The following is a 25,661-nucleotide window of genomic DNA, read 5'->3' as shown; positions in this document are numbered from 1 at the left end:
TGTGTGGGGTTGAGGGATAATTATCTCCTTTTCCTTTGATCAGCGTCGGGGGATTGGGGTCAGAATCGTCTTCCTTTGAAAATTTTGCTCGCACGTTATGATAACATTGTTGCTGAAAGTTTCCAAGCCGCAAAAGCAGAGATCTTACCGTACCAAGACTGTTACGTCGGCGTCGGTAACAGCTGATCACAGCTCGGCATATCCTATCGAGAGGCAGGTCAACTACTGTGTGGATTAGAGGCTATTAGCTGCAGTGATTGGGTATTACAAGAGGTAACCCCGACCAGTGGCACTAACCACCACGTTATTGGTTCTCCCGGATCAATCTTGAGTAACCTTCATTGATAATTAGGTGCGAGCCGGGAGTAGGCATGCATTGTGATGTGTTCGAGTTGGGAGGCGTAATTATTGGGATATCCTTCATATTATCTTCGTTTATCAACACATTTATGAAATTAGAATTCAAATTAACTATATATAAATACATGTATACTGATCGTTTTTAATAAATAAAAATTTGAGAAAAACTAACAAGATAAAATGTCATACGTCAAACATTGTACGAGTGATTTTCTCAGCTTAAATTAAATAAAGCAAAGTAACTTAAAAACAACTTCCAACGCCTGTACGTGTTCAGAAAAGACTGCGCTCAGTCCCGTTCTTAACTGCGGATTCCTGCAAGCGCAGCCTTTCTCGAAGTCTGTTACATTTTCGGCCTGAAAAATAAAAATTAAATGAAACGAAGCGAAGAGAATTGTGTATAAAATCGAAACAAGGATAAGCAGGAATTCGGCAGGTTCCCGACTTCTTGGAAGCTTCACACGTGCGTGCGTCGCGATTGCGGTATAACGCATATCTTGTACGCTCGAGGCTATTCAACTTTACGCCAGTTTATCTTACACCTATACCGACACAGTACGTATACGTATATGCGCGACTATGCTGCAAAATAACCCGAGATTTTCGAGTAACTAAAGACCCTTGTGAAACTTGGAACAACAAAGTAATCCGAGCTTTGCTTGGATACAGCCAATAGTCGAGGACCTCTAAAGCTGAGGCAATCTTTCGAGAAGGAGCATCGATATTACCCCGCTCATCGTTTCTTCGCAATACAATTGGTCGCGGTGATTTAAGTCGATCGGTATTATACGTTGGATCTTTATAATTGATCCCCGAACCTGTTGCCCGATTTTTCTTTTGTTATAAGTTGCATTTCCGGGTGCCAAATTGAGACGTCTAATATTAGGCGTTTTGATCAGCTTATTGTTTCGGTGTGTTCGTGTACGCTCTATTGTTGAAAATCATCCTGTAAGGATGTTGAAAAAGTGATATTCGATTTTTCTTTTTTCTTCCTCTACAATGCTCTGAAAACTTTTAATTCTAGCTTACGTTGGAGGGTTTTGTTGAACGCTCGAAGTTAATTAATTAGTCGTTGGTATTCGTTAACATAATTGAGACACCAAACTTCTGAATAATACTGAATGCATCGATATGTCACGATATGATGTCACATAAATGTAAATGATTGAAATTCGGAATGATAAAAAACGGATTCCAACGTTGTGGCGTCAAATCATTCGAATGATAAAATCACAGGACAGATTCACTTGTTTGTGAGAATAATCATAATTGACACAAAGTATATTTTCACGTAACAATGGCCAGCTTATCCCGACGGGGTTGGACGAAATTCTTCCGAGAAGTGAATGTATAAGCTCGAGAGAGGGTGGAAAAGAGAAGATAAAAAAAAAAAAAAATTGCATTAAACAATACTCAGTAACTGTGAATAATACCGAACGGAAACTGCAGGGTGCTCAAAGAGTTGCCGTTTCCTGAATCCTGTTTTCATCTTGCGGAAGACCCGGCCTTTCCTATACTTCCATCGCCCCCCATGACTATCGTCTCCCTCCACCCCAAGCAAATCCCACTATCCGCGGACCGTTCACCAGCCGCAAGGATATATATTTTCACGGTTGAATTACTCGGCTAGATGAGAGGTGCGGTCGGGTTTATAGGTGGGTAGCTACAAGCTTTTGCGAAAATATCATTTCGTTTCACTCCAACTGATAAACGGGCTCTGCTCAGTCGTGTCTAATAGTCTTGATAGCACCGGAATATTCTCGTCCAGTCTTTCCATTATGCGCAGTTTCCGTGCAGCAGCTCTATTCGTAGTTATATAGGTGTAATTACAGGAGGCGTTTATTGTCGAGTGAATTTTAAGTGCCGGCTGTAGTAAATCTGCTGCCTGCACAGGCACCTACACCTACCTACCAACTTTTGATCGGCGAAAAAAGCTCAGGGAATTTATTATGCTGCGGTAAAACGATTCTACAACACCTTTTAATTACTACAAACAGTTCTCGCAATTTTTCGCCAATTTCTTTTTTTTACATAGAGCCTACGTAGCGTTACATACCAAAAGTTAAGGAACGTCAACTTACTCTCACGCAGCTTGTCGGCCGGACAATTCTGAAACAGGATATACGGGAGAATGATATCACGACGTGTTCACCTCACCGCTTTCCGATACATTTATCCTCAAAGTTTAACTCACCAATTGCATCTCTCGCCAGAGACAGTGAATGAAGGCAATCCCGTTTTTATTGCACTTGGCCTGCACCGATCTCCCGTTCGTGACTGCACCGTTATCCGTTGACACTTCACCTGCAGGGGTTGAAATTTATTATAATGTGCCTATAAAGTATATCGTGTCTGTTAACTAGTAACGCGTTACGCCTATCCACCGTCGGCGAATGTCACAGTGATAATATTTTATCAAAGGGAGAGTTATAACGATCGCGTTGCTCTAACAAAAGCCATAACGTCGACTCTGAGCCGATTGTGAGAAACATCCGCGTGTATAAATATTAATAACGCAAAGACGCGAACAGCTGCGGGAAGACAATAACTCCCCTGCGTCTTCGTGCATACTTTCTCTTATTATTATTAACAAGAAATCAGGTCGTAGCATCGCTGACTCGCGATATGGGAGTGATTAGTCACCGTTGAAGAAGAAAGCAGGTCGTCGTGCATCCCAGGTGGATATTATTATTTCGTGTAGCTTTTTTCTTTCAGCGAATACAATTTATTTTATTATTTTTATTTTTTTGATAACAAAAATTGCAACACCGTTAACGTGACCGTGCTCAATATATTTTTATACGTCAACTTGAATCAACTTCTCACCTTCGCTGGGCTTTTGCGTTTCGGCGAAACACTTTTCCAGAACTTGATCTGCTATCTCCGCCTTCCACGGTTCCGACGAATACGTATCTTTCACGTATTCTCCCATACTTTCCTTCATCACGTTTCCCATGTGGTCCAGCTAGCCAGAAACAAAGATAAAAATTAGGTCTGGGATCTCAAATTTTTTCACTCCTACAACGCTTTAGAACGAATCCTACTTACAACTTCCTTTTTCTGACCGATACACTGCACAGCGCACTGTTGGAAAATGGTCAATGTTTCGGTAAGGTTTTTTTGTTTTGTTTCTTAATTCTAAAGTAAGCGAAAATGCGTAAGTAATAGCTCACAATGTATTCCTCTTTGGTTCTGTTGCCGTGGATGAATCCCTCGTATTCTTCCATCATTCTGGCTGGAAATGAGAATAATTCAGGTTGAACGGAATTCTCTCCAGTGAATTGTATAAATCTGGGAAATTTCGCGAGGCACCTAGCTTAACCTAAATAGAGATAACTTTATCCCCCTCGCTCCCCCCGGAATTCCTCTGCTCTCTTGAGTTCTCCGATGTTCAGATTCGCGAAATATTTTCTCGAGAAGGAAACGGGTGTGGATTTTAACAGGCAATATAAAATGACTAAACAGCCAACAGCTGACGGAGTCAAAATGTTTATTAACGAGCCACCGAGATTGCGTGTTCCTTACGCTTCATCGCTCCTCAGCGAATAGCTCGGCGTCAGATTTTTGGTAATCAAGCGTCGACTGAACTTTTGATCGATAATTGTTTTTGTTCATTTAGTTTGCGCCCGTGACACTGCTCACCTTTTCTCACGACTTCGGTAGCCTTCTTCGCTTGATCGAAACACTCCTTCTTAATGTCTCTGACGCCGTCGCCCCAGAGAATTTTCAGATCGTCATTTTCACCGCAGCAAGAACGACGAGGCTTCTTCTTTTTCTCACCGTCTCCCTGCGCGGTATCGCGTCCTTTTTCCATCTCCGACGACCGTCGGACGCGGGTGGAAATCTGGTCGAATTCATCACGGAAGAATTCATCTGGACATAATTCGACAGAGGTATAATAGAAATTCACTCAACGATACGCGTGCGATTAGGCAAGGTCAAACGAAGGCAACGGTGGGCAATTATTTTCAATATCTTATCCGGGGATCCGTAATTGAATTACCCTCACCGAATTCATCGCTGCTAAAGGCACTCGCGACAGCGAGATCAGCGGCTAATAGGAGAGCACAAATCACAAGAACCCTCATGTCTGAAACTCCTAAATCTCGTTTTAGTTTAGGAGGACCAAGAGATCCGCGAAAGGATATATCTCGGGGACCCTGGTAAAAGTCTGTAATTGAACCGAGCTCCGAGGTTCGTACTCGGGGAACGAAGACTGGGAAGTGAATAGGAAACCGTTCGAGGAGAAGCTTGGGCCTAGAAGGAAACCAGGCTTACAGGGTCAGTGACAGACTGTGTGGCTATATAACTGTTCCACGACCCACAGACCTCCCACTATCCCGGCAATCGGAGGACCGATCCTCCGGTCTCTCTCCATAATTCCACCTCCTTTCTTCCTTCCTCCTTCTTGTTGCAAGGCGAACACCGAAACCCCCCCCACCTTCACCTCCCTGACTCAGAGAGGCCCGACACGCAACTTTGTCGGAGTCGCCCGAGAGAAATGGGAAGTGCCAAGGTTAGTCTGGAATGATGAATTGATCAGACCTGAACAAAATCCACTTGCTCGTAACAAAAAGAGGAGGAGGAGGAGGAGGAGGAAAAGGACAAAAAGTAGTCGCAACCGTTGCGTCGGTATAATACCGTTATAAACCGCGGTAAACTCTCTTCCTCGACAACTCGTTGAGTATGTATCTTTTTTTTTTTTTTTTTATCATTCACGCCGATTTTTTAACAAGTCAAGACGTGGGTATGCGGTGACAACACTAGCGGTCAACGACTCGCTCCATGATCCTTTTTTTTATTCGATATCATGTTCCCCGTGTTTTTACAGTTTCAAGTTACGTTTCTTGCGATGATTGTTCAGGCGCCTTGGTCATAGTTTTGCCATCGTATAAACTGGAACTGTGTATAACTGTACGTATATACTCGATGCGAGTGCCACACGCGAAATACAAACAGCCTCGATACCTGCTGCATGGCCAGAGAGAAATATAAATTTATATAGTACAACGTACAGGGAAAAATGGGAAAAGGAGCTCGGAGTTTGAAGTGATGATCAACTGTCTGGAACAGTGAACAATACACCGGATAACCAACAACTATGATAGAGCAGCACGCTTCGTTGATCTTAGCAGAACTCGAGTGGATAATATATTGTTTACGCCATTCGCGGTATAACGAGATCCGATTGAATTGTAGAATTTAGAGCTTCTTGACGATCCCTCTTCATTCGTAGCTCTCTTTACCCTGACCGTGAGATGTGGAGTGGGATCGGGACTCGAAAATTTGAGAGAATGCGCGGATTGGCAAGGATTGTTTCAAATAAGGAGTTGAAAGAACAGGTTTCTAGGAATGAGGTATAAAGTTATTTCCAGCAGCGGACAAAAGTGCCCGTGAAGCTGACGATCTCAATTTTTTGCCAGGTGATTTCGAATAAAAATAAATTACTCATCTGCAGCGACTTCGTTTAACTAGACCATTGGCACGTATTCGCACACTTAGTTTTGCGACGGTAAAATAATCAAAATCGGCCAATTTGCAGAAAAGAGAGAGAAAAAGTATGATGGTAAAAATAAAAGAACGAAGGTGTGTTAATGAAATTCTACAATCAACTATGTACCATCTGCCAGCACCTGTGCCCGCCGGCCAATTTCCATCGGCACCATCTTTTTCAACGATTTGTTTTCAAATTGCATTTTTAATTTCACAACCCACCCAGCTACGATTCTCTCCCTCAATTCTCACGTACAATATACCGCATATATGTACGATATTCGACGCGTGTTTTACAGGACGCTACGGCTCAACCCAACAATTCGTAGCCACATACGTAAACAAACGGCAAGGAACCGATCCTGTCGAATTGTACATTAAATTTCAGTTCACGTATCGAAATGGGAGGTTGATGTATCAAACGCATCTAAGAAAGTCAGAAAAATTCCAAGACGTTAAGATCGAAATAGCGTGCTGATCAGTCCAAGCTGGAATATCCTGTATTCGTTCGTGTTTGCTTGTCCGCCGATGAAAAATTCCATCCGGTGGTGCACTCTACGGATAATAAATAGGAATAGTAAAAAGAGGGGGGAAAGGGAATTCGATTACTCTGTCGAGATTACATCTACGCACGCGTTGGCGACATTTCTATCTATCTCCGCGCTCCGCGCACACGCGAAGCTTTTCGCCGTTCATGTCGTACATACTTGTACCATTGCGTAGGCAGATAAACGCACCTACGCAAAATGCGTACGGGTGAGCAAGCTCGGCACATAGCGAAGCACACGTGGTGCGTCTGGGGTTAAATGGATCGTCCCTCTCTCTCGTTCCCTCGGCGTTCCATGCCCGTTCATCCGTTCATGCATGCCCTCGACAGATAATTGCGTGTTAATAGCTCGCGGAGCGAACCCCGTAGGCCTGATACAAACGGGGGCCTTGGGCCAGCTGTGAGTGTGTCTGAGGGCGCGATGCGTCGACGCTGCCTATCTGCCCGTATAATATCGAGGAAGAGGGCTGCCGGGGGGAAAGCTCGGGGAAAACGTATCGCCCATCGGAGCGCGGACTCCGCGTACACAGCTTTCTCGATGACCATTGGCCGAAAGGAAAACAGTGGCTTCGCTGACCGGTGAGTGTTGCGAATTTGTTTGCCAATCGTTAGGCCGATCCTCCACCCTCCTCTTCGCCGTGTGATGGAACGTCGACTGTACAAGTCGATACTCTCGAGCCGCTGCGAGAGTAGCTGGTAGTTTTGAAATTTTGCTTTAAATCGGTCTTCTTCGTCGCCCTGTACGTGTAAATTTACGCGAGACAATACATTCTCTAAAATCGTTTTTGCTATTTCTGATTTGAAGGAAAGTTGGAAAAAATGTGTTAAACATTTCGGTCTCGCACAGTTTTTAGCGAGTATAGATCCTGCAGCTACGCCCGGGCAGCAATTTGGTTCGCAACTCTCACGTTTTACCGGATTTTTCCTTTTTTTCTCGAGTCACGATCGCCTGTCACAGCCAGCCCGCGTCCGACTGATTAACCTTGTCGACCCAGTGAACCAGCCAGCGTCCCCGGCAGAAAGACCCACCTTTAGACTTTTCGCGTCTTTTACCTCGTGCCTTTCGCTGCTGCTGCTGCCGCCGCCGCCTCGCTTTTCGCTTGGAAACTCGAAAGTCTTGTGACAAATTACCGCGATCTATATTACGGCAGCACCCAGAGACAAAGGATCCACGTTGTATCTACGCTCCCAGCGGTGACGATTTTCAGATCTTGTTTTGTGCACGACGACGGTTTTTTTTTTTTGTTTTTTTTCTTTCTTTCTCGATTAGCTTTTTTTCTCCATTTGTAATTCCTCTTTTGCAACCTACGCAGAATTTCGTATCTCCCTCGGGTGATACGAACGGACGATGCTTATGGTTTCAATACCCCTTCGTCTTTTTACATTCATTTGACCCGATTTCGTGACACTGATTCGCTAATTGGTTTTTTTTTTTTTTTCACATTTTTGAGTTCACCAATCGACGAATCTCTGTCCGAGAAACGTGTTTGATCGGATGTCTCTTAAACGCAGTACCTGATCCCACTCGAACGATGTAAGATTAATCGAGAGAATGGCAAGGCGGCGAAGGGAGGGGGATATAATTTATGGGAGCAAGTAATCGTAGCGGTAGCATGCACGTTAGTACGTGACTGAAAGTGGCACGGTTTTCTTCATTGTTACAATATGTACGTAGGTCATACGGACATGAATATGAAAATACCTGTTCATAAATTATGCAGGTAAAATACGTACTGTATTACTATCTATACATTTTTCAGCCGTTGACAGTGGATTTTTCGGAATAAGAATTTCCCTCGCGAATCGTATGTGGGTCTTTGACTTTATTCGGGGAATTTTACTGGTACTACTTTTTGGCGGAAGCTAGGTCTGCGAGAAATGCGAAACAGAGAGCCGTCTCCGAATTGGAGAATCTTCTATTTCACAGCCGTACCGCGTATCCTATTTCTCGACATTTTTTTGCCCTACTGTAATCCTAGTTGCGGATGACGTTATTTTTTGCTCTCCTCTCGCTATTTTTTTTTTTTATGTCCATTTTCTCGTCGTTGAGAAATTAGGTTGACGTAGGGTGTTTGCAACGGCATGCCTCTGACAGCCAGTAAAACAGCTAAAGCATCCAGATCGCTACCAATAAACATCAACTTGGTACCTACGTGGTACCAGCTCTGGCTATCTTATTTCCGGTGACTCAGCGGACAAGTGGATGAATTATCTTTCCTACAAACACCTACTCGCAATAAACACTTTGTGCAATATTCTAATTTCAATTCTCGAAGAAGTTATAACCTGTTCTTTGCGGAAATCGCGCAATCGGAAGAAGAAAATTTCTGTATGATTTTTAACTGTGATATTCAGATGCTGTGCTACTACTACGCGATAATTCAATCCCGCAGCTTCACGTGTGTGCAAAACCGATTAACGGTTTTTAGGTACCATCGTTTTAAGCGGTATTCACACACATACAGCCGGCATATTATATCTCAGTATCGTATCGCATGTTTCATGTCCCGTATAATGCGATATTCATCTATGCGCACAGACATTTCAACGTCAGCGGAATCAGAATCAATGAAGAAGAAGAAAAAAAATCGTTCTCTCCTTTGGCGATAGCGTATAGAATTGAGGACTAACTGAAACGGTACAAATATTATAATTAACTCATCGACAAATAAAGGTGTGCAAGGTTATGCACTTTTTAAACATATTTCGGCACTTTAAATTTGGAATCTGTTTCAACGTTGTTTATTCGTTGAGAAAGAAAAAAAAAAAAAATCTCCACAAAAGCTGTCCGACAGCTGTCTAGGCCAATAAAATACAGCGTAAAAAGAAATGGGAATAGGAATAGGAAATGTGAATTATTCTCAAAATTGATGGACGTTATTCTAACTTTTAAATTATTACAAACGATTTAAAAGTAATTTTTATTTCATATTTCTATTCTTACGTGTGTCAATTGTATGTCAAGGATCTGTCTGTAACAGAACAGACTTATTTTATCCAAATATTACCGTGACACATTCGAACGGATTGATATTTATATGAGACATTAATTAAAATATGTCACAGCGCAACCAGCTTAAATGTATTTATAACGATGTAACTTTTTAACGACGTAACTTTTCAGCAAACTTTTACCGACGATTCTCTAACAATATACAAGTCATCAGATCTACGTAAGTATTAATTACGTATAATTATTGTAGGCGCCTTTGATAAAAGGTTTCATTCGCAAACTTCCTTGAATTCCGTCTGGAAGATCAAGGTTTTATTGACTTTTATTGAGTAGAATCAATTCAAAATAAAATAAATCGAAAGCAGAGAAAAGCACAGGAGATGTCACAGGTACCGTCGACACTGCGGTGAGATTCAGGGTATGAATTTCAAAACTGAAATGAATCGGCGTTCGGCACTCGAGATTTATACACGCGCATGCATCGGTTATAAGCATCCTGCTCGCGCCTCTTTAAATTTTCCCTCTTTGACGGTCACGTTTCTGGTGTGACGTCAGGCGCCGCAACGCCGCTCGAAATTCCTCAGCGTCGCGATACCCGGCGTCCTTGTCGTCTCTCAGCCCCGGCTTAATCCCTAACCTTAGGAACTCGATGTACATGCCGTACCAGACCATACAGCGTCGGCCCTTCTACCCTCTGAGAACTTTCTTGATTAACACTCACTCGGTAATTCCTACCCGAGGATATAATTCAACTTCTCATCCACGTTGTCATCTCTTGAACCAACGGACGATGAGCAGTCACCTGGTCATTCGGGCGAAAGAAAATCACAAGAAAATCCGTCCTAACAAATCCTCCTTGTTTCTTTCGCCGAATAAAGGGCTCAAGTGGAATTGGTTAAGGAGACGCGTCCCGTGTCTTGTAAAACAAAAAAAAAAAAAAAATAAATCGAGTCAGAAACGTGATTTTCAGAACAATTCGTCGAGCATTTAAGCTCCGTGGTCAAACTTTCCTAAACCATTGTCGAGTGTTGGCAATTGCCCGTAACTAACGATCAAGGAGTTGTTCTAGTTGGTGAAACTTATCAAACACCGAGAACCTACGAGTCCCCTCGAAGCTTCAATGGAATGGCAAAAATGTAAGCTCGTCTGCGCTCTCCCTTGCATATCCAGGATGCGGTGTACGTTCCGCCCTGAATGTGGACCAAAGTGCACCATCAGCACTGGATGCGATAACTGGAGATTTTGATTCAACAGGATTCGTTCAAGTCTCGGGGGAGCCGTGTGCCCCGCACCCTATACTATGGATATACCCACCTTTCCGACCCGTCGCACTGCGCAGTGTGCAAGCTGTGCAGTGCCGCGGGTGTGTCGTATACTACACGCGCGTGTCTTCCGTACCAGCATGGACGCAGAGCGGTGCACCGGAGTAGGTATATAGTTTAGCGCAAGTTCGTCCATCGTAGCCGTGGCAACACGTCCTTCTCAGTTCTCAGCTGCGACCCAATTCATTAGAAGGCAATCTATTCGGAGCCGAATTGAGTCCCAACTTCATTACACAGTCGTAACTATTTCCGCTCTCTAGACATTTTGTCTCAAGTTGAAGGGATTTTCTCAACTGAATCCCCTCACTTTGTAATCAGCTACCGCAATGGATGTTTATTCATTTATCTGTACCCGCGCGGTATTCGTCAGTCGTTAGACACTCCGGCTCGACAGTTGTTTTCTTTATATTTTTTTTTTCGACCAGGAAAAAGCTTCCGGCCGTGGTAAGTTTTCGACGAAATTATCAATTCCCGGTTATTTATCCTCAATTACACCTTGAAACCCTCTTCGAAGTTCGGCACGAGGCAACTTCTTCCGAAATTCCAAACTGTCCGACACTTTTCACTTCGTTATCGGAGTCCGGGAGGCTTCTCGAGTTTACGAAGCACCCGGTTTTTTTTTCCGGTGATTCTGCCGGGTCGCGGTTGAAGAAGTGCGTAATTAGCGCATCCTGCGCAACCCTCCTTGATTTAGACTGTCAGTGAGTGTTGAGCCTGGAAAGAGGATTAACAACGAATTCGCGGTGTATCATGGATGAGTAATGTGTCGGAACGTTAACAACAAACGACGGTGCAGAGTGGAGTGTAACACCAATTCCACGGTCCTCTTGACTTTGTGCGTAATAATTCACGGTAATGTTCTCGGCGATAAAGGCGTACCATGCTCGTTGGTGAATTTCAGGCTATACGCGACGCCCTGAGCATTGTGCTGCGCCTTGCCTACACGCTGCTGGTCTCTCTCTTTCTCTCTCTCGCTCTCTCTCCCTCTCTCTCCCTCTCTTTCTCCCTACATCGTATTTACGCCTTTCCACCGCCAATTTCTTATCAGCTACTTTAGCTGTGAGGTGCTACTGCCCAATTTATCATTCTCCATTATGTAAAGTTCTCAAGTGTCCTTGGGTCACCCCCGACTCTCCCTCTCGCGGTCTATATCCGTCTCGCTTTCGCCGCCGAGAGGCAGTCAGTTCTCGCGGAAAAGGGCGCCCCCTAATTCCCTGCGTTTCGTATGGCCTCGTTTTCATTTAAGGTGGGTACCTTTGCCCACACGTTAACCAGAATTAGGAAACCTCGGAGCACTAAGAATGTTTTGGGGTCTTGGAAGTGCGTTGTCCCGGCAAACGTTATACGGCCCGTTCTTCAAGTGGCAAGGTGTTAAATAACGCCGAGGAAATCCCCGAGGTTAACGAGTCAAATGAGTTTCGGATCAAAGCGACGACCGCTGTCAGCAATTAGGCATAAAAGTCTTCCAAGACTCGCGGCGAGCCCGACGTTTCGCAACCCCAAAACGACCCTCGTAATTCTTTTAGGCATCAGAGAATTCACATCCCTTATGTACGGCCACTCTGGGACAGGATTTAGTGGATTTTTACTCACCGCGAGCCTGGCCGCATCAAACATCGAAGTACCATAAATTCAAATTAGCTGGAAAACGAAAACAACGTACGCTCGAAATGGAAGAGAGATAAATATTCAACCCGTCATTGTGTCTCGGCGCTAATCACGAATCGTTGCTGTCTTTCGTTATTTATGTACTCGCATTCATTCCTACCTACGTTTAAATGTATGGTCATGTACTTCTTGATATGAAAAAAAGCCGGGAACGTGCTTCAGTTTGTGTAGAACAGATCTGTAGTTTCAGCTACATTCCTGAAATTAATCATTGGATGGGAAAGAATTCTAACCCCGATGGCAGTCTGTTTCTCTTCTTCGAGTCAACTCCTATCTAAAGATTGAAATTTTGACGACAAATCATTTTCCTTATCCGAGCGAAACGTTCGACTGAATTATAATTGCGAAATTAAACTCGGCATAGAATGAAACTTGTGCAATAAAATTTTTAAGTACGACGATTGTGCGAGATTATTTACGAAAAACCTTTTACCAACAATCGAATAACTGCCCGTTGAAAAAGTGACGGAATTATTGCCGGTTTCAGGATATTTGAATTTCCATACGCAGATCACTTGGAAGAATGTTATATATGATACCTGAAAAATGTTGAACCGGTTATACAGAGTCGTATGCGGTGTTCAGAGCAGCCGATAAAAATGAATAAATGGCAAACGAAATGAATGTAACGTTTATCAAACAGATCGTTGGCCAGACGATGGAGTCTCGAATATATTATCGGGGGACTGTAAATACGTCTGGATACCTTTTTCACGATTGATATACTTCTAGGTAAGTAATAGGCATAAAGTAGATGCGTGATGTATGAATAGTATCGATCCTACAATCTTTCGACGAACTTCTGCGCCGACACACGCGTACCGTTATTATTATTGCTACTAAAAATTGAACATATGGTGCAATAAACTTTCTATGTGAGAATAAAACAAGACGTAGAAAGGTGTTTGTTCGTTTTTATATGTTTTCATTATGCCTTCATTTTATCACCTCACGCAAGCTGGGAGTGAAGTCGGTATCTCGTCGTGACTTGTACGGCACAAAGAAGAACGGAATTCAGTGAGATTTTATTGTGATCGTTCGAGTCTCCGTTGGCAAACTTGATAATACGCGAGCATCTTGTAGGTAGATAAGAAGCTCACTCGCGATTCCCCCTTTTCCTCTCTCTCTCTCTCTCTCCACTTTTCGAGAGAGCGAGAAACGGGGGCTGGGGGGAAGAAAGTGAGACGGAGATATCGGCGACAAGGGAACCGAACGGGTGACCTTGGCAAATATCAGGTTATAGGTCCCTCGATGGTTGGCGTGGATTCTGCACGCGACATCTCCCCCATATATTTCATAGAAGATATTGCCCCTCTGACGTGATTTTTTCCCGAGGCTCGGATACTTATCATTCAACATGCCAATACCGATTTATCGGAAAACCAGCAATGGGCCTCCGCCACGTACGCCTCCATTTCCGACGCGGAATTCGCACTTGTAATACACGATACTGTTCTTTCTCTCTCGCGTATTTTATCCACTTGTTCATTTATTTGTTTATTTATTTATTCATTTAGCTTTACCCGGGTGAATAAAAACACGGGAAACCATAACATTGCAGGGATATGGGAAACTAGCGATGACGAAGGTTTCGGTGGCGCTATCGCGCTTTCCTGGATCGTTGAGGGGAGCCGCAAGCCGATTGTGGTGGTCCTGACCCGATTGGTTTTTGATTGCGATATTGTCAGGGAAATAGAGTTGAACCAAACTGAACCAGATCCCCAAGGTTCTATTGATATTGATTGCTTACTGCCGATTCAAATCACGTATATATATATATATATATATATATATATATATATATATATATATATATATATATATATATAAGTAAATAATATATGGATATATATATATATATATATATATATATATATATATATCGTCCATATATTATTTACTCTTGCCTATAGATACAATATATTGTATATGTACATACACCCAGCATATGACCCGACTCCGTATCAATCCCGCATTCAACTTCCAAGAATATCCACCACTCCATTGCCCAATCAACCGACCAGCGGACGCTGAAATATCATATTCGTACCATTGATGTGGCGCCAATGAAAAGAGTAACAAACAATACAACAACATCACGATTCGAATATTTTCGTCTCTCCGTACTCAACTCTTCGTCAATTTATTTTTTCGTCTCGATCATCGCAGGCATCATCCTAATACGTCGGACTTTTCACTCGAGCTCAGCCTGGAGTCGGTGATGCCTATTGGATCTCTCTCGGTTTTCCTCATTGTCGTTCGTTGATTGGGTTTTAAAGAAAACCCTCCGTAGGCACGCCGCGCCACGGCGACGTTCACCCTTCAGAATATCTGGGGGTGATTCCTCCCTGCGATTCGGTTGATAAATCACCAATTATAAGAAGTTTCGATTTATTGTCAGAGTTTGGCGATGAGGAGGCGAAGGATGAGGAAGGTATGGGAGGGGGGTGGGGTGACGGCACAATGCCAACGAAATTGAAAGTTGAGGCACACTGATTGTGATTGAGGCCCTGCACTACATAAATAATGAAAATTGAATTATATATGAAGATACATATATATATATATATCGATCAGCTCGATGATCTTTTATAAACGATCAAATTGAGTATCAAAACGCAGTGTGGAGTGTACAAGGTGAAATTTTATATCTCGATTAACATATAATGAACGGTAATTTTAAGTACATACAATTTAATGCATAAATGGCTTAATCCCGACGTGCTTATCTTTTATATCGCAGGCACATATGTACGATGGCATTACGGTTATAGGCATACAGGCATATATATATTTATAGCTTATTAGAGAATTACAATACAGTAGCTGCTGTATGTTGAATTTCGCTTTGCAGATACGAGGCGTCATTTTTAACAACACAATTTGATTGAGAACGAGAAAACAAAGAGGGTAAGGTGCTTATTCCCTGTAAATGATGCATGGATTGCGAACGAGAGACTCGACAGCATTCAGGGAGAAATCCTTACTCAAATAGCTTGATGTTAATGCAGCTATTTCTCATTGCCGAACGGGAAGATTGAAAATCGACGTCTTATTCGATTATACCGGCACGTGGCCTTCTGCATCAATTGTTAACCATCCTTTCTCAGTTTCGTACGTTTAATTTTTTACGGCATTTTTGACGTCATGTTCGTCTCGTTAAAAAAAAAAAATCGCGAAAATTTACCATTTTTTGCAGCGTTTGGAGAAAACTGAACAATTTTCCCAATGTACTTCAGCCTGTTTCATCCATTACCGATGTCGGAATTACGTTAAAAAATGTATGAGAATTAATGCATGTTACGACGTTAGCGATTTATTTCACGTTATTAACTACGACGAAATAGCAAACAATTATTAATCTGGAATAACGAACTATTGTGATAATTGGCGATTACAACGGAGCTTAGTTATTAAACAGCTGGTTTAACGGAGGTACTTCCCTAAGTGCTCCTCCGCGAAGTTTCAGATTCGCAGTACTTTAAAGAGTGGTTAATTGCCCGTGTAAAACGTATAAACTTTTTGCATTTTGTAGGTATAGATCCAGGGTAGGTGTAGGTCGATGTACATATAGGAACGTATCCAACTACCGTGCAGCTCAACTTCAGTTTCACCCGGTCAAACTTCTAAATACGCCTGAAGTAACGCGACTCGTCCAACAGGAATGTTCTGCCGGTTGATCAGCAGCATATAAATACCCACTCAGGCACGAAGCTTTCTTAATCCCGTCAACTTTTCAATTCGATTTAGGAAAGAGAAGATTTCGGTTGATCGCAACAAATAAAAAGAATCGACCGAAGCGGTATTAATTCAACGAATAAACCACTCTTCATTTTATTAGAAAATATTGTACACCTCGTGTAGAAGCAATGTTGAGAAGTCGTCGAGTATTGCGATACGAATCGTTGACGGGGGGAATAAAAAATTTCTGAGACAGATAGTTGAGAAGTATTTAATGTTCGGAGTAAGAAGCTACTTTAATTGGCAAAGACGTATTCCCGGATGTGCGGATTAATCCGCGGCCTACGTTCCGTAATACGTCGCGGGTGAAATGTTGTACGATTTTTGGAAATTATCAAGCCCAGCTGGACCGTTTTAAAATTTCACCCAATTAACCCGGGGGCGGAGTTTGGGCAGGGTTGGAAAATGTACAAGCGCACGTGAGTTTACTTGCTTGAGCCGGATCTTTATAGTGTTTACGTGAGCTTTTTAATTAAGATTTTTAACTAAAAAGAAAGAGGTAATGAGTATGTTTTTGAAATACCTCGAGCTAACCGCACAACAATTACCCTATTCACTTAATGTTTTGAACGTATACATATTAATGCTAAATTTCACCAATTAAAAATGTTTTGAATTGCAAACAGGAAAAAAAAATTGAAATAGAAAAACAGCTTTACGAACGTCAAGTGACCACAGAAATGCGAATGAATGTGCACTTCCTCATTCAATATAATATATGTAGTATTGGTAGGAATTGGAGATTATTCAATTCCAGCGACGGAAAATAATCACTGATAATTGAAATTGAAAATTGAACCATCCTCTTTGTTATATGGGATTACTTGACTGGGCTGAATTCCACGAACAGCTTTGATCAATTATTACTCAATCTATATCGATTTATACGTGGTATATTCTGAATCCTCACGTTTCTGACAGGATATTTTGCACCCAAATCTACCGCTAGCTTTTGTCTGCTGTCCTTGAAAAGCTTGCCATTAAGCTCAGGTTGCATTTCATTCGCATCTTCAACATTAATCCTCTCCGAGTAAATGTCCGTCGTTATTTTAATTCGTAACAGAGAAATTGAGTCCCTGGATCGATTGCTATACTTAGCGAATAAATTCGAGACGTTAAAGAATGAAATGTTGCAATTATTTAAGGGCTGCGAAGCATCTGAGGAAACATTTTTTGAAGGATCCGAGATGGCTTCTATTTCAAGGGGTTGTTCTAGCTATACATCCCGAAGCCTTAAACGTCGAATCTCTTTCACGACTCATTTTCATTCATTGTCAGTGAACCAATGTCGAGATCCGATCTACCTGACATTACGGACAAATCGCAGATACAAATATCTCTCTAATTCAACTAGAACATTACCATTGAAGTATCTTCTTGTCTCGAAATAATTTCTACCCAAAAACAATTACTTCTTAATTTCTCATCATCTCAGGCTAACCCTAAACTGATACCATGGAAGGTTGCTGCGTATTTTCAAATTGATAGCAATCTACTCCTGTTAAATTGGCCAGACGTACTTTTCTCCTATTCGTTCGACAACTACGGCTGTAGTAGCAAGTAAGAAAAAGTGTCTAATAGATTAGAGGATCTCTGCGACGGGAGGGGTGTCGGCTCTCGCTTTCGGAGGTAGCACCAGTCGTATAAAACGCGTAAAATAGTTCGTAGCGAATTGAAGTCGTCGGAGATGTCCTTGAATTTTGGCGAAGTGGAAAATGGCGGCACCATTCGTTTCGGGGCAAGGGCGTAGTCCAGAGGATTTTATCTGGTAGTGGCGTTGGCCGAGGCTCGTGGTATTGGCGCGGTCCTGATAATCCAGACTTAACTTGTTTCATCCTCGCATCGATAAAGAAGATCAGGGACTGCCAGAACCACCGCCAAGTCCAACCCTCGATTCCACGATGCTGGATAGCGAGAGAGAGAGAGAGTGCTACTTTATCGGTCAGCGAGAAGAACGAGCCGCGTTTAATTCCTTAATTCCTTCATAAAGCCACCGCGTGTCTCACACGAGACTGTAATTTTCACAACGATATAATTTTGAAACCTCCCCTCGGACTGTTTTCCAATTAAATGCAATTAATCGCGCTGCAGCGCGGGAGTTTTAAGCGATAAATTTTTCGACTTCCATTACTAGGTAACTCAACTCGCACAGATCCTAAAACGAGTCGTAAACCGAAACTCCCTCGGGTTCGAGCGACGCTTCGGCCCCTCGCTATGCTGACGCACATTTCGCCCAAGGGCTCTCCACCGTCCGTCTAGCTTCCCACCCAGCCAACCTCCAACTGATTGATTTACTCACGGATCTCCTTGTTAATGTAGAGGGATATACTGATCGAGAGAGATCGCGGGGGCCCCGAGGGTCGGCGGACGCATCGCCGGACATTAATCGTTCGAATTTAAGTGTATCCAGGAGGTTGTTGGAGGATTTTTTTCTCTCCAGCCAATAATCATGGCTAGTCAGCTATGTGAGCCAGGCGGAGGGAAGCAATGACTCGAGTTCGTATCGAGATCGTATCGAGTACAAAAGTAGCCCAAAAAATTTCTGTCTCGTTTCTCGTTGCTTCTTTACGGTTCCTCAAGGTATTGGAATAATTTGCACTTATCAAGTCAGGAATAAAGCGATGCGAAACGACTTGACGTGTGGATATAACATGTCAATGCTTAGCTTGAAACAGTACAATCACACTCGTCTACGTCGGTGACTGTTACCCAAAAATATGGGACGATTCAAAGTCGGACCGAAGTAAGACAAAGCGACTCGAGGCGAATAGAATTGAAGTCATTTGGTCCGTTTAATTGGGTCCACCAAATATCTAACTGAATTTCGTGGAAAGTGACAAGAATAGTCCTTGAAATTCACAAAGCGTTTTCAACTTGGGATAGTTTCGTAGTCCAATCGCGAAACGGACCGGTTGTCAATCAGCGTAGCGGTTAACCTCCGGGTGTGTATTAATAAAAGGGTCTGCAATTTGACGGATCGGGCGATCACGGGTTGCAGGGTTGAACTTTGTTGCTACCAACCGGGGTTTAATTTCCTAACCTCGCCGGATGCCTAATTGGTGAACACCAGCTCCGCTCTGACCGGCTGCAGGGGTACCGGCTACATCGGTTTATTTTTCCAGGGCCAATTAACACCGCGTGCGAATCCAACACGGGTCTTGCCAAAGGCAATTAGCGGGGAAACATGGGCTGTTAGATACACCTCGCGAAGGAGAAACGTTACGGCTCTTCCGAGACGTGACCTACACGAGTCGGGCCACCTCCGAGGTCACCCCTGTAGGTACGAGCGCTGAAAAGGAAACGGAGTATCACATATCTGCGAGGAGATTCGGAATTTTTATTGCCGGTAAAAAGCGCCCTTTGTTTCCGCCCGCTCTTTGTGAAAAATTCAAATTAAATCACTCCGGATTATGTTTCTTATTACCCGCCTTTCCATTGTCAAAGTTCTCGCGCGTTTTCCCTGTCGTATATTTTCAACGACATCCAAACGCGATCATTTCGCACAATCCGCGTGGTAACGATTCTGCCCCAGCAGAGGGCGCGAAGAAGCAGATATGGTCGAACGGTGTATAAGACATCGGAAGTCGATGAACGTTATGGAGGCGGCTCACGCCTTACGGAAGTGACTAACACGTGGCGCCCAATAAAAAATTACCACAGCACCCCCGCCCAGACATCGGACTACGAAGTGAGATAAATATAAGGGACGACGGGTACGAAACAGGAAATCACCGATAGCGTGTAACCGTCCGCGAAGTGCTTTTTCCTCCCCTCTTCAAAGCGATTTTTCCATCTTCAGAGTACACCGATTTATTTCTACAATTGCGGCTGATTCGCGGCCGCTAGAGATTTATTAACTTTATTATTTTTGTGTCGAAGGACGCATTCGAGCAAAGTAAAAAGAATTTTAAAAACAGACACGACATTTTCTCGGTTCATCAATTCACCTGGTAGATTGAACCAACGAACAGTTTCGATAAATTGAGATGTTCATCGGTCGATGAACTCGCAGACACACGGGATGCAATTATTGTAGCATTTACGCAGCGAGTAGGCGGATAAATGTGAAATGGGAACGAGGCTTTTGTTGGAAGTAGCAACGCGCTAAGGGACAGCCGGAAAAGAGGAAAATAGTGGGGGCGAAACTGGGCATAATAAAACGATCCATCTTTGGGAGAACAATATTATTCTCGCTGCGGACATTCGTCTCGTTCTATCTATGCGGGGATTGCCTATTTCTCTTCATCTATTCCGGCCTTGACGGTCCTCAGTCTCGAAAGTTTGGGGGGGTCTTGATAAACCCGGCAAGAAAATACATTCGGGGGTTGCCTAATTCCACGATTTGTCCCCCGGCCGATACGCGTTTCTCGAGAAATCGCCAATAATCGATCAGGGAAAGAGAGTGAAGCGGAAAAAATTAGACAACGCAAACCGCGGGCTGAGGAGAGGAGAAAAATTTGCCCGAAAGTTGACGATGGTGGAAAGCGGAAAAAAAAAAATTCTCTCTTATCTCGTGGCGGGTGGTGTAATTATTTCCAATACAGGTCCGGGCAAAGATAAAAATATAAAAATCTCCCCATTAATTCTTATCACCCAACTCGCCCCGCGTTCTCCCCTAAATCATTTCTCTCCCTTACGGCTAATCCGAGCCGCGTTCGTCGCGGCGTACACACCGGAAGTTGCCGATAATATAATAATACATAACGCGGTGCGCCTCGTGTCAAACTGTCGTTTCTAAGACCCGGCGTAATTATGACGTAAGATGACCTGACAACGGGCCATACAAATTTTTCACTCCGAGCCTGATTGCGTCTCGGCACGCCAGGTTTATATGCTCACTTGTCCTTATCACCCAATTCAGATGTTAGCCCTGGGTCATTTGAGGTAACGTATTGCACGATTTGCCGGTGATCGGTGCGGACCGATAGAAAGAAAAGCCCCGGACGGATTGGGGGGCGGGGGACTGAGCGACAGGAAACTGGGAAACGGAGGGCTCCAGATTTATCCGTAAAGTAAAATTTATCTTCTTCTTACCCCTTTAAAATATTCCCTTTCACGATTTCGATTCCGCGGATCTATACCGAGCTAGGCTAACTGTATTACCTACTCGAGTCAGTTGCAGTATATACCTTTGGAACCTCTTCGCCAAAAATAGCTTATAGATGTAAAATCGTTTAAAAAACTTCAAATCTGTTTGCAGTTCGTTAGAATATCATTGAAATTAGCAAATTTACCCATATTTCTAATATCTTCACTTCACTTCGTTGATCGAATTGAAATTTGGGTACCAGCTTGCCATGAAATCTGTTCTGGAAATAGTCATTGTTATGATTTTGCAAATTTCCGATGACTTATCCGTAGAAATACGTCTCTTAAAATCCAAGATGATTCCAAATCAATGGTTTATTATGCAAATCCGACATGTTTTCAATATCGTACGTGACCTCGTGACAGACTTTCTGGTATATGTGATGTAGATGGAACGAGTAGTGCGAGTGAGTAAATACAAGCGCAATTTCTATCAAAGGATTCAATTAATAATTAATACAACCTTTACGAAGTTTGCCTGCAGAGATAAAGCCGTCGCCGGTAGTAGCGCGTGTATCTATAAGTACGCGAGGTTGAAAACACAGAGACGGAGCGAGACCCGCGACACAATTATTGCTAGATCTTAGGCGTCTCCCTGGTAAACACGTTAGAATTAGCCGTAGGGGAGGATTACGATAAGGGGTTGAAGTGCCGACGCCGCGTGATACGCGCAGCCTCTCCGTGTGTGTGTGTGTGTGCGCGCGAGAATTCCTCTCGGCGTCGCGACGCCGCGGAAAGGTAGACGTTATTATTTATGCATGTATGTACAGAGGGGAACCGGTCGGGTCCTAATGGCGCGCTACCGACTGACTTATGATAACTTCATTTGCCGATTTGTTGCGCGGATACGAATGGAGGCATGAATTTGAACACACATAGACGCGGCTGACAATAAAGTAGAGCGGAGGAAAAAGGGGGACCGAATGCAGTCCGTCCCTGAATAGAGCAGCTTTTCAATATTGCGCAACCTTTGCACGCTGCTCGCCTGGGTCGACATTATCAAGTTACAGAAGCCTGCGAGTCGCAAGTTGACAAATGCCATTCGTTCCTTATCGCTGCAGCCGCTCCTGATCGATAAAATCTTCACCACGTATGTATTCGTCTTTGAAAAATTCTGACCTTATATTCCTTTGGCGATGCCAAGGGGCTTTTCCCCCCTTCTTCCTACTTCGATATTCCCTTCGTTCTCCCTCCAGTCCCTGCGGTTGGTGCTCTGGCCTTTTTAACCCCCTCCTATCGCGATCTCTTCAGGCGAACGGTTCGTTTTGTTATTCGTTAATAGTTCAGCGGACGAGAGTCCCGGGATGAAAAATAGGCGAGGACAAAAAGCGGGGAATATGAAGGGAGAAAAAACAAGATCGCATCCTCTTTCAGGTTTTCTTGATTTCTCCTCGGTTTTTTTTTTTTTTTCCTTATACCGCCGAAAACGACGACCAAGTTCTCTGGAATTTTTCCGTTCCACCTTTTTATATCCTCTTTTAACGCGATTCTTTCGCGCTATAGGGTTACCTTTCGTCCAAAAACGGCTACTATACCCGGCATATATGTGGCTCTCGCTGACATGATTGAAACGGAAGCCTAGATACTGACAAGAATGATAATACGAGAAAATGTTTTATTTATCTGACGGGGTGTGTGGGGAGTTCAGAAGCTGCTGGTAGAAAAACGAGCCGAGCATCCGCGGTTGACATAGAGGGGCTAAACAAACGGGCGTTGAAAGTAGGTATAACCTATACATATGTGTGTGTGTGTGTGTGTGTATACACATTAAACAGTAACTGATGGCGCAGGTATGCGTTAGTGTACGAAATATAATAGCGCCGTATTGTAGATGGATAAAAAGTTTGGTTATTCTTTCACATAAGAAACAGGATCGCTGAGATTTGAGCTGGTAATTTTACATTTTTCCTGTTTTTTTTGTTTTTTGCATTTCATCTTTTTCAATTCTTCATTATCGTACCGTGCAATTTGTTCTCTCGGGGAAATTGTTCGCTAAAAATTATCATCCCCATGACGTGTAGACTGCCGCAACGGATGAAAAATATCCAAAGATTACAACTGACAACGAAGACCAAATCCGGGTGGGGATAAATGCTGTTTGAAATATTACACGTTTTAATGTGATTTGCTTAATTTATTCATAGCTAATTATACAAAGTGCCTCCGTTATAGCTTTCCATGTACTTAATACTTACATACATACGTGCATAGATACATACATACACACAGAGCAGTGCTTGCGAAAAAATTATACCCTCATACAGTAGGCGGTAAATATTTCGCGATTTTAGCCTCAGTTGATGGAAAATTTTATACCATTGAGGTTTAGTTTTTTTTTTTAACGTCTCTTCCACTTCGCTGCTGATGCTGCTGCTTTTAGAAAAATTTTTGCAACGATAGCCTGACAATCTGCACCGTGAAGCTAATATATCACGTCATACTAATAGTGGGATACAGAGAGGCAAAAACTTTTTGAAACTGAGGAGGTTTTATTTAGAGACCGGAGTTTCACGCCATTCCGAAAGAGGCTTGACGTATTTAGTAAACAGTTGATTGCTTCGATTGTTGGATTACGGATATTGTACATTGTTAAACTTCAGTCAACACTTTTCCAATTCCATTGTCCCAGCTGAGCTGACTGCAGCTGTGAACACGCAAGCAGACTCAATGGACTCGTCAGTAGACAAGGAGCGTTTATTTAAACAATCGAACTCTCTACCTGAAAATCTACTTCGCTGCTCTATTTTTTGTTTCGAATTTCGTTCTATGACTTTTTTTTTCCATTTCTTTTTTATTCACAGAGATCAATTGCAAAAGCTTTGGAGTATTTTATACTTTTCAGAACTAATATAATTCGGTCATTCGTCACGTTGATGAAGTGAATTAAATCAACCCACATTCTCCCTACGTTAAATGAACTCTCCTTCGTTTCAGGATAAAAATTTCAAAAGATTCTATGCACGTTGAACAATGTGCAGTTTCTGTATTGGGCGGGACCTTTCGGAATCTGTGCGAGTAAAAAATATCCTATTGAACGGTGATCGAAGCCTGAGTCTGACATCCGATTTCAACTCGACGCTGTTTCCGCGTTCGAGTTGTTTCCACACGCCCGTATTATGCACGGCCTGGTAACGAGACAGACAATGACTAAACGGTCGCACGCGATGAGCTTGCGGGCCAAGTACCTTAAAGTACCTACCATTCAAAATGCAAATCTCAACGATCTCTGAGCATCCAATCGAATTAGGATGCACCGGCGGATATAACGCATTCGGGCCGCGACTGCAGCCACAGAATTCAGACTCCCAGGGGTCGAATGCTGACATTCATGGTGCGATAGAATCCAGTCCAATTATTGCAGACATTCGGAGTGATTATGTAACCCGACCCCACGCCCCGTTCCGCGAGATTCTTCCCCTTCCTCAGTCTGGAACATAGTTAGCGAATATTATCTAGGGAAGTTCGGAAAAAGTTCGGAAAAAGTGTTTTTCGATGCAGAAAAGAATCCGATCAGCTCGTATCATTGATCGAGTTGACTATTTTTAAAAATTTTTTTTTGCGCAGCCGGATCGCCCGGCCTTTATGCTGTTTACGATTTGGGCTCTTCTCGTATTTCCACGTTTTTACGTTTTAAATATTTATACAGTCGACTTCGGGGAATGTCAGTATATATACATGCGAACCCGGACAGTAAAAGGTTAAGTGGTATCCGAAGTCTGGAAATATATGCTCATACTCGTATACCGGACGGCTAAGAGGTATTTCGATTTCAAATTAGAGTTAAATAAACATCACTCGATCAACTTTTATTTGGTTCTTTTAGCTGTTATACTACGGCTCTCGCAAAGAATTGGCCTCTCCACTTTGAGAGACAAAATAAAATACCAATGAATTTCGTGAAAATAGAGTTTTGAAAGTAACATTTTTATCCCCTGATCCAAGAATTGTTTCACCGGGTCGTACTTCGATTTTAAACTCAATTTTGAACAATTAAATTTAAGGTTCAACGGAGGGTCTCGAACGATATACAGTACACGGCGAATATACACCCGAGATGCGCTAACAAACGAATTACGTACCGCGGATAAGGAACTTTATACGTCCCGGAAAAGCGTGAAAGCCTTTTTCTCTGGTCGATGCCGCAGCCGTCTCGCCATTCTCTTAATAGTTAAATAAACGTGTATTCTGAAAGCAGACGTCTATAATCGTAATTCGTCACTTCGACAGGTTAAATCGTATTTTCGATTCCACAAGGGCGTAAAAATTGCATGAAAGAAATCGAATACAGGGCTCGGAATCTGACCCAAGAATAGCGACATCAATTAAAGATTGCATTAAATATTTCTGCCTCCGTAGAAAAGTAAAATTCCGCAATTCAAGTGATGGGGACGAGGGGTTTTCTTTAACGTGTAAAATCGCGATATCGTGATTTGTGCTAAAAAGTAAAGCACAAGTTGCAGCCGGTCGTATTATGCGAGTATAAACTACG

At 43.0% G+C, this 25,661-nt stretch overlaps 1 protein-coding gene across 1 annotated transcript; it reads right to left on the bottom strand.

Moving 5' to 3' along the window:
- Nucleotides 1–425: 425 nt before the first annotated feature.
- Nucleotides 426–4,649, bottom strand: LOC124213141 (uncharacterized). The gene is made up of 8 exons (XM_046614086.2): nt 4,370–4,649; nt 4,003–4,233; nt 3,534–3,595; nt 3,409–3,444; nt 3,187–3,325; nt 2,555–2,664; nt 2,442–2,469; nt 426–716 (listed from the first exon to the last, which is right to left on the bottom strand). Exons 1-8 carry the CDS (start codon nt 4,446–4,448, stop codon nt 634–636), a joined length of 768 nt encoding a protein of 255 aa, XP_046470042.1. The 5' UTR covers nt 4,449–4,649; the 3' UTR covers nt 426–633.
- Nucleotides 4,650–25,661: the final 21,012 nt, after the last annotated feature.

Source organism: Neodiprion pinetum, chromosome 2, assembly GCF_021155775.2.
Source record: "Neodiprion pinetum isolate iyNeoPine1 chromosome 2, iyNeoPine1.2, whole genome shotgun sequence".
Taxonomy (NCBI): domain Eukaryota; kingdom Metazoa; phylum Arthropoda; class Insecta; order Hymenoptera; family Diprionidae; genus Neodiprion; species Neodiprion pinetum.
The sequence above is the reverse complement of the archived record's forward strand: the minus strand, read 5'-3'. Positions and strand labels throughout refer to the sequence as shown.

Excerpts from the sequence above, each read along its gene's own strand:
- LOC124213141 (XM_046614086.2), bottom strand. The coding sequence starts at position 4,448 with ATGAGGGTTCTTGTGATTTGTGCTCTCCTATTAGCCGCTGATCTCGCT. Across the intron at positions 4,234-4,369 it reads CTTTAGCAGCGATGAATTCG|ATGAATTCTTCCGTGATGAA; the intron begins GTGAGGGTAATT and ends AATTATGTCCAG. Across the intron at positions 3,596-4,002 it reads TACCGAAGTCGTGAGAAAAG|CCAGAATGATGGAAGAATAC; the intron begins GTGAGCAGTGTC and ends TCTCATTTCCAG.